The sequence below is a fragment of the Neodiprion lecontei genome, chromosome 6 (assembly GCF_021901455.1).
Source record: "Neodiprion lecontei isolate iyNeoLeco1 chromosome 6, iyNeoLeco1.1, whole genome shotgun sequence".
Taxonomy (NCBI): domain Eukaryota; kingdom Metazoa; phylum Arthropoda; class Insecta; order Hymenoptera; family Diprionidae; genus Neodiprion; species Neodiprion lecontei.
The window spans coordinates 5,487,457-5,502,587 of NC_060265.1; the positions used below are offsets into that span (position 1 = coordinate 5,487,457).

Genomic DNA, 15,131 nt, shown 5'->3' on the forward strand with positions numbered 1-15,131 from the left:
GGGGGAGGGCGGGAGGGAGGGAGGGCGGGGGGGGAGAGGAGGACGGATGTCGATGCGAGCCCGTTAGAGTTAAAAAAAGAGCAGTACACCCCCCCCCCCCCACGCCCTCCCTCCCTCCCTCCCTCCCTCCCTCCCTCCCTCCCTCCCGCCCTCCCTCCCTCCCGCCCGCCCTCCCCGCCCCCCCCCCCTCCCCGCCCCCCCCCCCGCCCCACCCCCCCCCCCCCCCCCCCCCTCCCCCCCCTCCCCCCGGCCCCACCCACCCTTCCCGTCCCTTCCCGTCCCTTCCCTTCCCTTCCCTTCCCTTCCCTTCCCTTCCCTTCCCTTCCCCCTCCCCGCCCACCTCTCCCCCTTCCCTGCCCCTCCCCCTCCCCTCCTCTGAGGAGAGGAAGAGGTCCTCTCCCACGACCCCCCCGCCTCCTCCTCGTCCACCTGGTCCTCCTCCTCGTCCAGCTCGTCCTCCTCCTCGTCCACCTCCGACCACCTCGGGTAATACCTGGAATAGTAATGAATATATTTAGTATAGGAACCATCAAAAATATTGTGTAAGGATTAATGTAATTAATGAATTAATTAATAATATAATAAATTGTACAAGATTATTCATAGCCACTGAATATGTGCTTGCACGAAAAATGAATTGAAATAATTTATTGTAAACGTGACAAGTTTGTAATATTTCAGATGAAATATAATTACAATTGCCATTAAATATTATAGGAATATTAATTAATTAATTAATAATATAATAAATTGTATAAGATTATTCATAGCTACTGAATATGTGCTTGCACGAAAGATGAATTGAAATAATTTATTGTAAACGTGACAAGTTTGTAATATTTCAGATGAAATATAATTACAATTGCCATTAAATATTATAGGAATATTAATTAATTAATTAATAATATAATAAATTGTATAAGATTATTCATAGCTACTGAATATGTGCTTGCACGAAAGATGAATTGAAATAATTTATTGTAAATGTGACAAGTTTGTAATATTTCAGATGAAATATAATTACAATTGCCATGAAATATTATAAAAGTGTTTTACTCACCCAGCACAAATCCTCGTCCTCCTCGTCCTTTTCCTCGTCCACCTCCGACCACCTTCAACCACCTCGAACAACCACCGATAACCACCTCAGGTTATACCTTGAATAGGACTGACAGCTACCGAATTTGGGGTTGCGCGAAAAACGAATTGAAATAATTTATTGTAAACGTGAACCAGGAACCACGGAGCGCTTATCCTGGAAGTCGAGAAATTTTATTAGCGGACTGACAGCTACCGAATTTGGGGTTGCGCGAAAAACGAATTGAAATAATTTATTGTGAACGTGAACCAGGAACCACGGAGCGTTTATCCTGGAAGTCGAGAAATTTTATTAGCGGACTGACAGCTACCGAATTTGGGGTTGCGCGAAAAACGAATTGAAATAATTTATTGTAAACGTGAACCAGGAACCTCGGAGCGCTTATCCTGGAAGTCGAGAAATTTTATTAGCGGTCTGACAGCTACCGAATTTGGGTTTGCGCGAAAAACGAATTGAAATAATTTATTGTAAACGTGAACCAGGAACCACGGAGCGCTTATCCTGGAAGTCGAGAAATTTTATTAGCGGACTGACAGCTACCGAATTTGGGGTTGCGCGAAAAACGAATTGAAATAATTTATTGTAAACGTGAACCAGGAACCACGGAGCGTTTATCCTGGAAGTCGAGAAATTTTATTAGCGGACTGACAGCTACCGAATTTGGGGTTGCGCGAAAAACGAATTGAAATAATTTATTGTAAACGTGAACCAGGAACCACGGAGCGCTTATCCTGGAAGTCGAGAAATTTTATTAGCGGACTGACAGCTACCGAATTTGGGTTTGCGCGAAAAACGAATTGAAATAATTTATTGTAAACGTGAACCAGGAACCACGGAGCGCTTATCCTGGAAGTCGAGAAATTTTATTAGCGGACTGACAGCTACCGAATTTGGGTTTGCGCGAAAAACGAATTGAAATAATTTATTGTAAACGTGAACCAGGAACCACGGAGCGCTTATCCTGGAAGTCGAGAAATTTTATTAGCGGACTGACAGCTACCGAATTTGGGGTTGCGCGAAAAACGAATTGAAATAATTTATTGTAAACGTGAACCAGGAACCACGGAGCGCTTATCCTGGAAGTCGAGAAATTTTATTAGCGGACTGACAGCTACCGAATTTGGGGTTGCGCGAAAAACGAATTGAAATAATTTATTGTAAACGTGAACCAGGAACCACGGAGCGCTTATCCTGGAAGTCGAGACATTTTATTAGCGGACTGACAGCTACTGAATTTGGGGTTGCGCGTAAAACGAATTGAAATAATTTATTGTAAACGTGAACCAGAAACCACGGAGCGCTTATCCTGGAAGTCGAGAAATTTTATTAGCGGACTGACAGCTACCGAATTTGGGGTTGCGCGAAAAACGAATTGAAATAATTTATTGTAAACGTGAACCAGGAACCACGGAGCGTTTATCCTGGAAGTCGAGAAATTTTATTAGCGGACTGACAGCTACCGAATTTGGGGTTGCGCGAAAAACGAATTGAAATAATTTATTGTAAACGTGAACCAGGAACCTCGGAGCGCTTATCCTGGAAGTCGAGAAATTTTATTAGCGGACTGACAGCTACCGAATTTGGGTTTGCGCGAAAAACGAATTGAAATAATTTATTGTAAACGTGAACCAGGAACCACGGAGCGCTTATCCTGGAAGTCGAGAAATTTTATTAGCGGACTGACAGCTACCGTATTTGGGTTTGCGCGAAAAACGAATTGAAATAATTTATTGTAAACGTGAACCAGGAACCACGGAGCGCTTATCCTGGAAGTCGAGAAATTTTATTAGCGGACTGACAGCTACCGAATTTGGGGTTGCGCGAAAAACGAATTGAAATAATTTATTGTAAACGTGAACCAGGAACCACGGAGCGTTTATCCTGGAAGTCGAGAAATTTTATTAGCGGACTGACAGCTACCGAATTTGGGGTTGCGCGAAAAACGAATTGAAATAATTTATTGTAAACGTGAACGAGGAACCACGGAGCGCTTATCCTGGAAGTCGAGAAATTTTATTAGCGGACTGACAGCTACCGAATTTGGGTTTGCGCGAAAAACGAATTGAAATAATTTATTGTAAACGTGAACCAGGAACCACGGAGCGCTTATCCTGGAAGTCGAGAAATTTTATTAGCGGACTGACAGCTACCGAATTTGGGTTTGCGCGAAAAACGAATTGAAATAATTTATTGTAAACGTGAACCAGGAACCACGGAGCGCTTATCCTGGAAGTCGAGAAATTTTATTAGCGGACTGACAGCTACCGAATTTGGGGTTGCGCGAAAAACGAATTGAAATAATTTATTGTAAACGTGAACCAGGAACCACGGAGCGTTTATCCTGGAAGTCGAGAAATTTTATTAGCGGACTGACAGCTACCGAATTTGGGGTTGCGCGAAAAACGAATTGAAATAATTTATTGTAAACGTGAACGAGGAACCACGGAGCGCTTATCCTGGAAGTCGAGAAATTTTATTAGCGGACTGACAGCTACCGAATTTGGGTTTGCGCGAAAAACGAATTGAAATAATTTATTGTAAACGTGAACCAGGAACCACGGAGCGCTTATCCTGGAAGTCGAGAAATTTTATTAGCGGACTGACAGCTACCGAATTTGGGGTTGCGCGAAAAACGAATTGAAATAATTTATTGTAAACGTGAACCAGGAACCACGGAGCGCTTATCCTGGAAGTCGAGAAATTTTATTAGCGGACTGACAGCTACCGAATTTGGGGTTGCGCGAAAAACGAATTGAAATAATTTATTGTAAACGTGAATCAGGAACCACGGAGCGCTTATCCTGGAAGTCCAGTTTCACCGCGTAGCGGACCCGAAGCGCGGGATCCGGGAGGTTGAGAACCCGGTACTCGAAATACGTAGCGGACCCGAAGCGCGGGATCCGTGAGGTTGAGAACCCGGTACTCGAAATTTGCGGAGCGCGACTCTCATGCGTCCGCTCTACTGCGCGGTTGTTTCCCGACTGAGGAATTCGGCTAGCTGATTTTGAATTGGTGACGTCACTTTCTGAACGTCCGACATCCAAACTATGGTTTCGAACTTTGATACTATGTATGATGATGTATGATGTACGATGTATGATGTATGATGTATGATGTATGATGTATGATGTATGAGGTATGATGATATGATATGATGTATAATGATTTTAGCTTTCACATTTCATACAAGAAATACACACCTTATCTCTCCTGCCGATTCCAGACTCAACCGGCCAGGCCCTTCGATGGTCAGCCGTTGACTGAAGATACGGGTCGGCCAATAACGCTGCCGTTCTGCGACAGTTGGATGATGAAAAATTTCGCTCGTATCTTTCAAATGTGTGTTAAAATACACTCGAAGTGTTAAGAAGCGTCGTTCTTTCTCTCCCTATCACCTTTCTAGGTCTTTAAACCACTACGCAGCGTTAAATACCGTCCCATATACGAAGCATCCATTTCATCTCGTTCAAAATTAGCGCATCCGTGATGTATTACAGTTACTCTGAATTTTTTTCCATCCAAATGCTTTTCGAAAAACAATTCTGCTCCTCCACCCAACGCAGATACTTCACTTGCGACCAGCTAAAACAACGTTTCGATTCTATGCCTATGAAAATTCAAGATCGAGAGAGCAAATGAAAAGTTGTTGGAATAATTATGAATACTAATGTTATGGAATACATCGAGCGCGCGTCGAATAGAATCCCATTTCGAAATGAATAATTCTTCTCTTTTCATATCATAGCTAATCTAGTAATATAGGTAAATAGGATGTTTGGAGGTGTTCGGAAATGGTAGGAGGTGGTCGGCGCTGGCAGAAGGTGATAGGGGATGGTCGAAAGTGGCCATTGATGGTGGGAGGTGGCAGGGGGAGGTAGGAGGGATTCGAAAATTGTAGGACATTTCAAAAGTTAAAGTCGACGATGATCCGGTGTATAATTTTATCGTTACAGATTTTCTTTTCCCATGAGGCATAGAGTATTCAACAACGATAATGCAGTCCTTAAAATTCATCATTCATCTCTGTCTGGAAAGCTAATTCGCAAGGCGTGGTATTCTATTCTATTTGCATTATTAGAAAAATACCCGTACTCTACATACACTGTTTCTAATCTTTTGCTACATTCGGCTTAATCCCCATGCTTTCACAGCACGAATAGTCGGAAATGTTTTTGATTATCCATAATAAAATAAAAGAAGTAACAAGGCTTAAATTTATTGTTAAAGCTCTAATGAATACATCAAACTGCGGTCGAATCAATTCATTTATTATTAGCACATGACCTCTGTATATTTGATAAATTATTTCTAAATACATTGAAACATATGTATTTATAATGAAATATCATGCAATGGGCTGTGTAAACTATAAACTATAATTTCTATCGAATAGCTGCTTTTGTGTCAACAGGGCTTTGAGACTCAGTTCAGTTCGTCCTCCTCCTCGTCCACCTCCGACCACCTCCAACAATCACCAACCACCTCGAACAACCACCGATAACCACCTCAGGTTGTACCTGGAATAGCAATAAATATTTTCAGTATAAGAACACATCAAAAACATTACGTAAGGATTCATATAATTAATTAATTAATTAATAATCTAATCAATTTTATTAGCGCATTTGAAGCTGCTGAACATGTGCTTGCGCGAAAAATGAATTGAAATAATTTATTGTAAACGTGACAAGTTTGTAATATTTCAGATGAAATATAATTACAATTGCCAGCAAATATCATAAAAATGTTTTACTGACCGAGCACAAATCCTCGTCCTTCGCGTCCACCGTGTTCTCCTCGTCTTCCTCGTCCTCCTCCTCGTGCACCTCCGACCACTTCCAACCACCGCCAACTACCTCCAACAACCACCGCCAACTACCTCCAACAACCACCGCTAACCACCTCGGATCATTCCTGGAATAGTAATAAATATTTTAAGTATCAGAACACATCAAAAATATTATGTGAGGATTAATATAATTGATTAATTAATTAATTGATAATATACTAAATTTCATTAGCGCATTTATAGTTACTGAATTTGTGCTTGCGCGAAAAATGAATTGAAATAATTAACTGTAAACATGAAACAGGAACCACGGAGCACTTGTCCTGGAAGTTAAGCTTCACCAGGTAGTGAATCTAGAGAGCAGATACTGTGAAGCGCTTGTCCGTAAAGTCGAGTTCCCGCTGGTAGTGGACCTGGAGTGCAGAAACAACGGAGTACTTGTCCTGGAAGTCTAGTTTCACCAGGTAGCGGACCTGGAGCGCAGGAACCACGAAGCGCTTGTCCTGGAATTTAAGTTTCACCAGGTAGTGAACTCGGAGCGCAGAAACTACGGAGCGCTTGTCCCTGAAATCGAGTTGCACCAAGAAGCAAACCCGGAGCGCAGGCTCCAAGAGGTTGAGAACCCGGTATTCGAAATTAGCGGAGCGCGATTCTCATCCGTCCGCTCTACTGCGCGGTTGTTTCCAGACTGAGGAATTCGGCTAGCTGATTTTCGTCTATATAGATTGATGACGTCAAGAGAAAAAAAAATTTTAGTGACGTCACTTTCTGAACATCCGAACACCCAAACTTTGGTTTCGAACTTTAATACTATGTATGATGATGTATGATGTGATGTATGATGTATGATGTCTGATGATATGATATGATGTGTAATGATTTTACTTTTCACATTTCGTACAAGATATACGCACTTTATCCTTCCTGCCTTTTCCAGACTCAAGCGGCTAGCCCCTTCGATAGTCAGCCGTTGAATAAAGATATATTCTTCAGTTAAAGGGTCAAGTAATAACGCTGCCGTTCTGCGACAGTTGGATTATCAAAAATTTTGCTCGTACCTTTCAAATGTGTGTTAATATACACTTAAAGTTTCAAGAAGCTCCGTTCTTTCTCTCCCTATCACCTTATTAGGTCTTTAAATCACTACACTTCGTTAAATACTCTCTCATATACGGAGCATCCATTTCATCTCGATCAAAATTAGCGCACCCGTGATGTATTACAGTTACTCTGAATTTTTTTCCATCCGAACAATTTTCGCAAATCAATTCTTTGTCTCTACCCAATGTAGATACTTCGCGACTAGCTAAAACAGCGTTTCGATTCTATGCCAACGAAAATTCAAGATCGAGAGAGCAAATGAAAAGTTTTTGGAATAATTATGAACAGTATGTAATGTAAATACATGGCGGAGCAGTGGGACGAAGAGGACGAAGGTGGTCGGAGATGGTTGGAGGTGTTCAGAACTGGTTGGCGGCGGTAGACGCTGGTACGAGGTGATAGGGGGTGGTAGATGGTGGTTGGTGATGGCAAGAGGTGGTAGGAGGTGTCTGGACGTGGTTGGCGGTCATCGAAGTTAGTCGAGGAGGACGAGGACGACTATGACGATGAGGGGGCGGTGGCGGAGCAGGACGAGGAGGGGGTCGAGGTGGACGAAAAGGACGAAGGTGGTCGGTGATGGTCGGAGGTGGTTGACGGCCGTCGGCGGTGGACGAGGTCAAGCTTCTTCTCACGGGGATGATCGAGCTGATCGACATTTCTAACAATAAGTCGCAGTTGACAAGTAGTCTTACATACTCACTTTGTACCGACTCAATCTCAAGCTTTCATACCGACACTACTTTGGCTGGTACGAATGTCGGTGCAAGCTCGTTGGGTAGAGTCGATAGAGCAGAACCCTCCTACGCTCCCAGGTCCACCTGGGCCCACTTGCCCGTTGAAAACTGGTCACAAAAATTTACCCAGGAGTATCAGTCTTTATTTTCTTCACTCAACGGTTTAAGTTACAGCTTGCTTTCAAGGGCAACGAACCTGTGTACGATACGATATATTATGAGTGATTTTATAATGTTACTATTCTCTGTAGCCTGAAATGAAATTAATAAATAATTCAATTTCTCTGAATTTTATTTGTATTTTGAAAGCGTTTGGTCCCAGAACGATTCAGACGCCCTCTTGGTTTCCTCGGGGTCCATTAGACCGGGAAGAGACGAACCAATAGATTCTGAGACAAAAAATTTTTGGCTCAGATACTCACAAACGAAGTAAGAACTCTCCCCACCTCTTCAGATTTTTGCTGTCAATTTGAGAGAATTTGAAAAATGCTAGAATCAGTTCTGTGATATACCATACCGACTTAAATTTGTGATAGTAATCGATTGCGCGCAGTCCAATTAGTCTAGACGGTCTAGACCAAAAGGGTCGATTCTGAAGCAGAAAAACTTTTTACTTCGAAACTCACGTAAATCGTAATGCTTATCCGTTTGCATTTTTCGGTCCATTTCGGAACGATTCTGAAAAATACTGCCCTAACTTCACCCGCTCCACATCGACAAATTAAATAATCTTTGTGCTGTCAATGTCGTGTAAAATTTATACAAATGTGAGGGTACATAGATCGCATCACATAGCAATTGTTAGTTTTTTAGTGATAGTAGTTATACTACTTTCACGTGATAACCGTCAATAATAGTATCAAATATGTACTGTGTCGTATAATGATATATTACAATACGAATGTAAGATACAAAAAGTCTATAATTCAATTAAATGACGGCCAAAATCCGTATTGACCAGTGTTCTTACTAAGAGTATCATTGCTGGGTACAAAAGCAGTTGTACAGTTGGCATACGGTCGAAATTTCAATACTCCGGTAGTCAAACAGATTCCATCATTGTTTTGTGGCCTCATTATTGATTAGGTTAGGATTAGTAGTCATCAGAGTCATCACTTGGTAAATTTGGTTAACATTCCGTATCATACGATAGTAGCGTAGTCATTCATGCCGTTTAGTTTGCGAAATTAGTGCAGTGAATCTCCTCTCGGGACGAAAGAATTTCATATAATGTTTGTAACTCGCCTGCAGTCAAATTGTTTCAAATATCAGTAGCCATGGTGGATCTTAATGATTACGAGCGTCACGTTTGCGAAATAAAGCGTTACGCATTCGAAAAAAATATTCCCGAATCGGAAGTAAACAAAGTTTTTGAAGAATGTTTTCAACTATTAAAGATAAGTGGTAATGAAAAACGCTCCACCTCGTCAAGTGCTGTTTTCAAATATACATTACTTATTACGCTTCTCTCCGTATTATGTGGCATCATATCCTACAATCATCCCCCTACTATGAACCTGCTGATGAGAAATTCACAGAATTTTATTTACCCGGGAATGAAGTTTTTCCGCCAATTGGCTGTCCCAATATTAGATATATACCCCTCAATAACTGGTAAATGTAAAACACTATAGTTAATATTCGTTATTATGTCTCTTTCCTCACTCTTTCAACTGTCTAATGTTTCCTTTTTCTGCTATTTTAGAATGGTATGATGAATGGTGCCTGCTGGAAAATCCATATTTTCAGGTCGCTGATATGGATTGTCAGCCTTGCAATTCAGTTCATTCGATTCCAGACTTGAGTGGTCGGAATATTTCTTGGTCATTGAATGTTGCGCTACCATTCACAAGATCCAAATCTATGAGAAAAGTAACTTTCATAGACCTAGTGGATATGTACACTGCGTACAAAAAAGTCTTCGACGAAGATTCAGGGAGAATTACTTCTAACAATAATTCTTACAGGTAGAAGAACAAAGATATTTAATCAGCATGAAAAAATTATTGACTATCTTGATTGCCTTTCATTCTCAGAGTCATTAACGATGTTGCAACAAACCGACTGGATTTGTATCCCACACCGTTCAAAACTACTCACATTACCTGGAGGATGAACCGCATGAAGCCTGGACGACTTTTGAGAAAACTCTTTCCCAAACCAGCTATAACGCCAGATTGGTGGGGCCAGAGTACAGAGAAATTTGTTATGATTGACGAGCCAAAATCTCCGGCTTATATTTTAGTAATTACATTGAGTTTACGGTATTTCAATTAATCTATCGCTTACCGATATTTGCTTGCCATAAAAAACCAATCACAGCACGTTTAACCTTTTATTATAGCCCAATTCAGAGTGCAGCAATGTGGTACTAAGATGTGGGAGCGGTGAACGATTGATAAAGCTAGTACCAAGTCCTGAATGTCAGCAAGAATGCAGATCATCGACAGTATTATTAACAGCTAGACAAACATGTAAAATGATTTTTCATTCAATACTGAACTAGAACATGAATGAAATGTTTACCAGTTAGCGGAAATATATCACAAAGCATTGATTTATATTATTTTTGTTGCAGTATGGTACAATTGGTGGTACTGGCGCCCAGTCAGTCTCCCTGCAGTAAACTCTACTTCGATTTCCATAAGCTATCTCACGTCATTTTGCTGAATTTTACCTTTTTTTTTTTATTATGAAAATTCATATTCACGCTGAAAATAATTTTAACAAGACGAGGAAAACTCGTTACGTACTGATGAAAAATGATGTGAAATTTATTCAGATACTAAGAACGGATTTTTATGCAAGAATGGTTGTATATTGCAAATTTGGTCAATATATGGTTTACACTTTTCATGTGATTTTTATTAACAAATACGAACAATACATTATCCTATCACCACATACACGCTCGTTCATCAGACTCATGATGTATGTATTTACAACAAGAACAAGATAAATGAAGGGTAAAACGTAGCGGTTAATCAACTACTGTTACCTAATTTGTCTTGTGAAACTTCTATCATGATAAAAATAACCTTGAAGATAAGATCAATCTCTTGGAAAAGACAAACACAAACTATGTACTAACAATAAAAAGAAGAATTCACGTGGCGATAATGAAGGGATATTCATTCTAAACAAAATTGGTAATGACTATGGAATCTGGTAAAAATAAATAAGGACGTCGATTTAATTATACTACGTAATTATTTGCGAATTTTATCATACATTTGGTAAAAATTTACTACCAAGATTCCGGTCATTTCCGTCATACAGGACACACCATTGAAGGTTGTATTGCTGACTCAGTCAGTAATTATTGTACCTATTCTTTTAACTTAAAAATATATATAAATAATAAATAATTTATAATTTCTTCTAAATTGAACCTGCATATTCGATAAATAATAACCGAATACGATGTACAGTTCAACACGGTAACTAGATTCTTTAAATGGGTAACAAACAGGCATTTGCTTGAAAATGTAGTTGATAGGAGACAAACTAATCCAATATACAGAATTTACGATTCAGAGTAGCAAATACAACATTAATCCATACGTTCAAGTAGGGTTTGCACTGAAAATTTGGCAGTAAATTATAAATTGTCTATAAGAAAACTACTGATGGTGATCAACAATTATACCTTTATCCAAACAGCGGTGAAAAAATTTTCTTGAGAAAAACCGCAGTACAGTATATTGAAAGGAATGTACTTGAAAACACATATAACTATATTATTTAAATCAGTCAAACTTTTGTCTAAATCTTTGCTTCAGTACAACTGGCACCAAAGACAAGACAGCAAATAAACAAAGTACTATGATACTAGTCCAGGAAAAGGCATCCCTTGATGAAGTTAGCTTGTGCAAAGTCTGACCTGCTTGTATAGCAACAAACGATGGCGGAGCAACGCCAAAAAAAGTTCCTATCGTAAATGGTATCATTGGAACTCCAATAACTGGACTTGCCAAGTTTATAAACCAATTTGGTAGCAGTGGTGTCATTCGAAGGAATAACATGTAGCTTAGTAGATTGTGTTTGTGTTTGGTGACCTGGAATCGAGAGTTATTTCGTTTCAAACTAATTCCAAGTTGTTAGTCTAACGCCTATACATATTAGTAAAAAATAACTCAAACTCTATGAAAATGGTATCATAATTGCTGATACTCACTGTTACAGCCCATTCATTTGCCTTATCAGGAAAGTATTTGTACAATAATTTCCTTCCTAGTATAGATGAAAGAAGGTAGCACAACGTTGCACCGATTGCACTGCAGGTGCATACAAGTACCAGCGCCAATGGAAATGGAAACAAGAATCCAGATAAAATTGAAAGAAATATTGATCCAGGAATAGCAAATGTCTGTAGGCTGTCAGCAAAAGTGAAAAAAAAAGTATGTAAGGAAAACATTGATATTTGTGTGGAGGTGAAAAGCTGCATTGTAGGTGATATTCTACTGATACTAACCAACATGAGCCCAAGCTTTGAATGATCTTTTGAAAAAGTTAAAATGAAAGTATGAAACAATTTCAATATAGGAAATATATTATAAGGATACAATATGTAGGTGATGAAAAGACCCGCCAAAACCTGGAAATAGTATCGATCCTTGTATCTGTCCAACAGTTTACCAAGGCTCTTGGCATCCTCGATGTCAAACGGAAGTTTCATATCCTTTTTTTCATCCCTAAGATAATCAAAATTATCATAAGTCTTGACAAAACAGAATTACGAATGACTTGATTTATACTTACTCTGCCAACTCTGGAAAGCTGGCGTACACGTAGAAGAGTGCTATCAATGAAGCACAGAAGATTAACCCAACAGTGAATATTGCCTGTTGTGTCGATGTCTCACTGTTTAATAATTCGTTTGGTGGTACTGAAACAAAGTACAACCGAAAAAGTTCAACTATTGAAAGTCATCCTGATACGTGCAGCCCCTTTGTGCAGTCACCAAGGCATAAAGATACCTTCGTTATCAAATACGCTTCGGAATGGAATCTAGGTTATGTTTATCCAGAGTCACGTTCGAGTCACAAGTATTTGAAAAGAAGTAAAATATGCAGTGTATAACCGGTCGTCATAAAATTTTTCCAAATTTAAAAATAATTTGGAGATCTCGTCGGGACTCTGTACAGTTACATTAAGCTGTTGCGTGAAAAGTACTTTTAGGTTAGAACAATATTATCATAATTTTTGAAACGGTCAATGAAAGACCTAAAAATCTGGATACTGGGACAATTAATTTATACAACTCACCTGTCTTTGCTTTGACTTTCGCATTCATTGTGTGTTTTAAGTCCGTCGAGACGAAGTTTTCAAAATCAAACTTCCTTGCGAGGAATTCCTCTGCTATCTCGATGACTATGTAAGTTGTTAGTCCCGTCGTCCGCACCGTGACAACGGAGCCACCGTCATTTCGCGGGCTAACCATTGTTGACATTGAATAACCGCACGTGAGGTCTACGAATTTTATAAAATCAATCTGACTTTCACAGCTCCGCGATACAATGCAATCCGCAAATAACAGATCAGTGTTAACTTTTGATCAACTGATATTACGCAAGTCGCGTCAAATAAACGGATACCGAATGGTTTTTTCGGAAGAGAGAATTTGATTCACAGCTTAATTATTTACATACCCACATGACCTCAGATTACATCGTTATCGTAGATATAAGATGTATAATATTGGGTCAAAAAAAGCACACGCGCTTATACATACTGATTACGAAAGACTTTCCTATTTGAATGATACGGTTCAATTCGCCGTGTCTGAATAACAATTTCAGATTAAAGGTTACAGCGAATTGACGTATAAGGGCTTGACCAATTACTTGGCTAATTGTCTGGATTAATTCTAATCAGTATACACATGCGTTCAGACCTTAACGAAGGGATATGGTGAAAGCCGTTCGAAACACTCGTTTTCAACTCGCTACTACTTTAGTTCAACTTCTTTATCTGTGACGTCCAATTGTTTTCTCGCAGCTGTGCAACGAGGAGTAATTAAATTGACATCTCTTGTAATTAAAGGGGCAGTTCAACTTTGTCCCCTGTTTATAGATTATTATATTTTATAGATATGTACAATGTAACTCTATGATTTTTAATAACTACAATCAACGTTGTAGATCATCGTGTTGTAGGTATGTGTATCTGTATATTTCACTGTTGGAAAATTGGAAGTACTATACATAATGTATTTAATCAAGGAAAACGGATTAACACATTCTATTTATATGAATATTTTTAAAGATTTTGCAACGAATCTCACAAAACAACGATCCATTTCCCATTGAAAGCAAATTGTTGAAATTCAAAATCCTTGCGAAAGATCAAGTCTTCATCGATATCTTCGCAAGTTTACTCGCAGCATACTTGATTCTGAATATATAAAAACCTTTTACAATCTCGCTTCGTTATTCCTGCAAACGAGTGGATAAAAAGTTTAATATAGTAAATTTGGACTGGAGAAAAGTGGAAAAATCATTGATTGCATGTTTCGTTTGCTGTAGCGAACAGTAAGGAGACTTTTTACTATCTAGATAAAAAAAAAAAAAATTGGAAATTATCCAAAGTTGATACGGATACACAAACGTGAGTTGTACGTGAAAGCGGAAAAGCCTTGCATGTTTACAGTATGGGTACAAATTCGTTGTCGGAGTGTAGCGAAGCGAAGTGAAGTGAAGTGAAGTGGAGCGGCGGAGTGGAGTGGAGCAGCTTCCGCCCGCGATATATTTCGGGCGTTCGGTGGGTTTTTTTTATCGGAATTATGAAGAATATTTGGTCTATTTCGGTACTTCCTTTTCTTCCAGCATCGCGCGCGTCGGCCCGCGTGGCGCGCCTTCACTGCTGGCTCACTTGCCGCTCCTGCTTCCCATCCAGCCCAGCACCGCGTTCCAATGCCGAAAATCTCGGCAGTCTATCCCTCACCGCGTGGGAAGCATATCCCAAAAGCAGCAGTCAAGGACCGAAGATTTACAAACTCGTGCAGACTGAACCATGGGGGATGGGGGATGGACCGCTATTTTATTCGTCTCTTCGCATCTTCCGCCCTTGCAAATTAGGGGAAAGAAAGTCCCTCTCGCTCCAGGAAGGCGCAAAGATCGTCGAAGGAAAACCTGACCGGAACGAATAGTTACCGTACAGCAGTTGAAAACATCTGAGAGACTCAATGACGGAGGAAATCCAGATGCTGCGGTTTACGTGCGCGGCGTGTGCGGACCCAAGTCTCAGAATAGTTATAGGGATATCCTGCCGCCTGGAAGACGGTCTTGGATGACGAAGGGGTCATGAGAACGCGCTAGGCGGGGGCGGCAAGAAAGAGAAAATCCCGAATGCGACGTTTCGGATCGAAAATGTTGTTGTTATACGACTACTTGAATATACCGTTTAT

General features: G+C 40.1%; 2 protein-coding genes across 3 annotated transcripts; one reads left to right on the forward strand and one right to left on the reverse strand.

The window, feature by feature from the left end:
* The first annotated feature begins 8,127 nt into the window (after window positions 1–8,127).
* LOC107221147 lies at window positions 8,128–10,577 on the forward strand. Of its 2 annotated transcripts, none has more exons than XR_006904853.1 (5): window positions 8,128–9,337; window positions 9,429–9,690; window positions 9,760–9,987; window positions 10,068–10,197; window positions 10,302–10,577. XR_006904853.1 is itself a non-coding variant. In XM_015660044.2 (5 exons), exons 1-5 carry the CDS (start codon window positions 9,001–9,003, stop codon window positions 10,391–10,393), a joined length of 1,029 nt encoding a protein of 342 aa, XP_015515530.1. In that variant the 5' UTR covers window positions 8,134–9,000; the 3' UTR covers window positions 10,394–10,577. The 2 variants fall into 2 exon arrangements, 1 of the variants encoding a protein (XP_015515530.1); XM_015660044.2 differs by having other exon boundaries at window positions 8,134–9,337; window positions 9,760–9,967.
* LOC107221108 (transmembrane protein 41B) lies at window positions 10,562–13,492 on the reverse strand. The gene is made up of 5 exons (XM_015659998.2): window positions 12,992–13,492; window positions 12,485–12,611; window positions 12,289–12,417; window positions 11,901–12,099; window positions 10,562–11,781 (listed from the first exon to the last, which is right to left on the reverse strand). The coding sequence occupies exons 1-5, from the start codon at window positions 13,173–13,175 to the stop codon at window positions 11,473–11,475; spliced, it is 948 nt and encodes a 315-aa protein (XP_015515484.1). The 5' UTR covers window positions 13,176–13,492; the 3' UTR covers window positions 10,562–11,472.
* Between the last annotated feature and the right edge of the window lie 1,639 nt (window positions 13,493–15,131).

Coding starts and splice junctions, on each gene's coding strand:
- LOC107221147 (XM_015660044.2), top strand. CDS start 9,001: ATGGTGGATCTTAATGATTACGAGCGTCACGTTTGCGAAATAAAGCGT. Junction 9,338..9,428: donor TATATACCCCTCAATAACTG/GTAAATGTAAAA, acceptor CTGCTATTTTAG/AATGGTATGATGAATGGTGC. Junction 10,198..10,301: donor ATTAACAGCTAGACAAACAT/GTAAAATGATTT, acceptor TTTTTGTTGCAG/TATGGTACAATTGGTGGTAC.
- LOC107221108 (XM_015659998.2), bottom strand. CDS start 13,175: ATGTCAACAATGGTTAGCCCGCGAAATGACGGTGGCTCCGTTGTCACG. Junction 12,612..12,991: donor GAAAGTCAAAGCAAAGACAG/GTGAGTTGTATA, acceptor ACTTTGTTTCAG/TACCACCAAACGAATTATTA. Junction 11,782..11,900: donor CAAATGAATGGGCTGTAACA/GTGAGTATCAGC, acceptor TCTCGATTCCAG/GTCACCAAACACAAACACAA.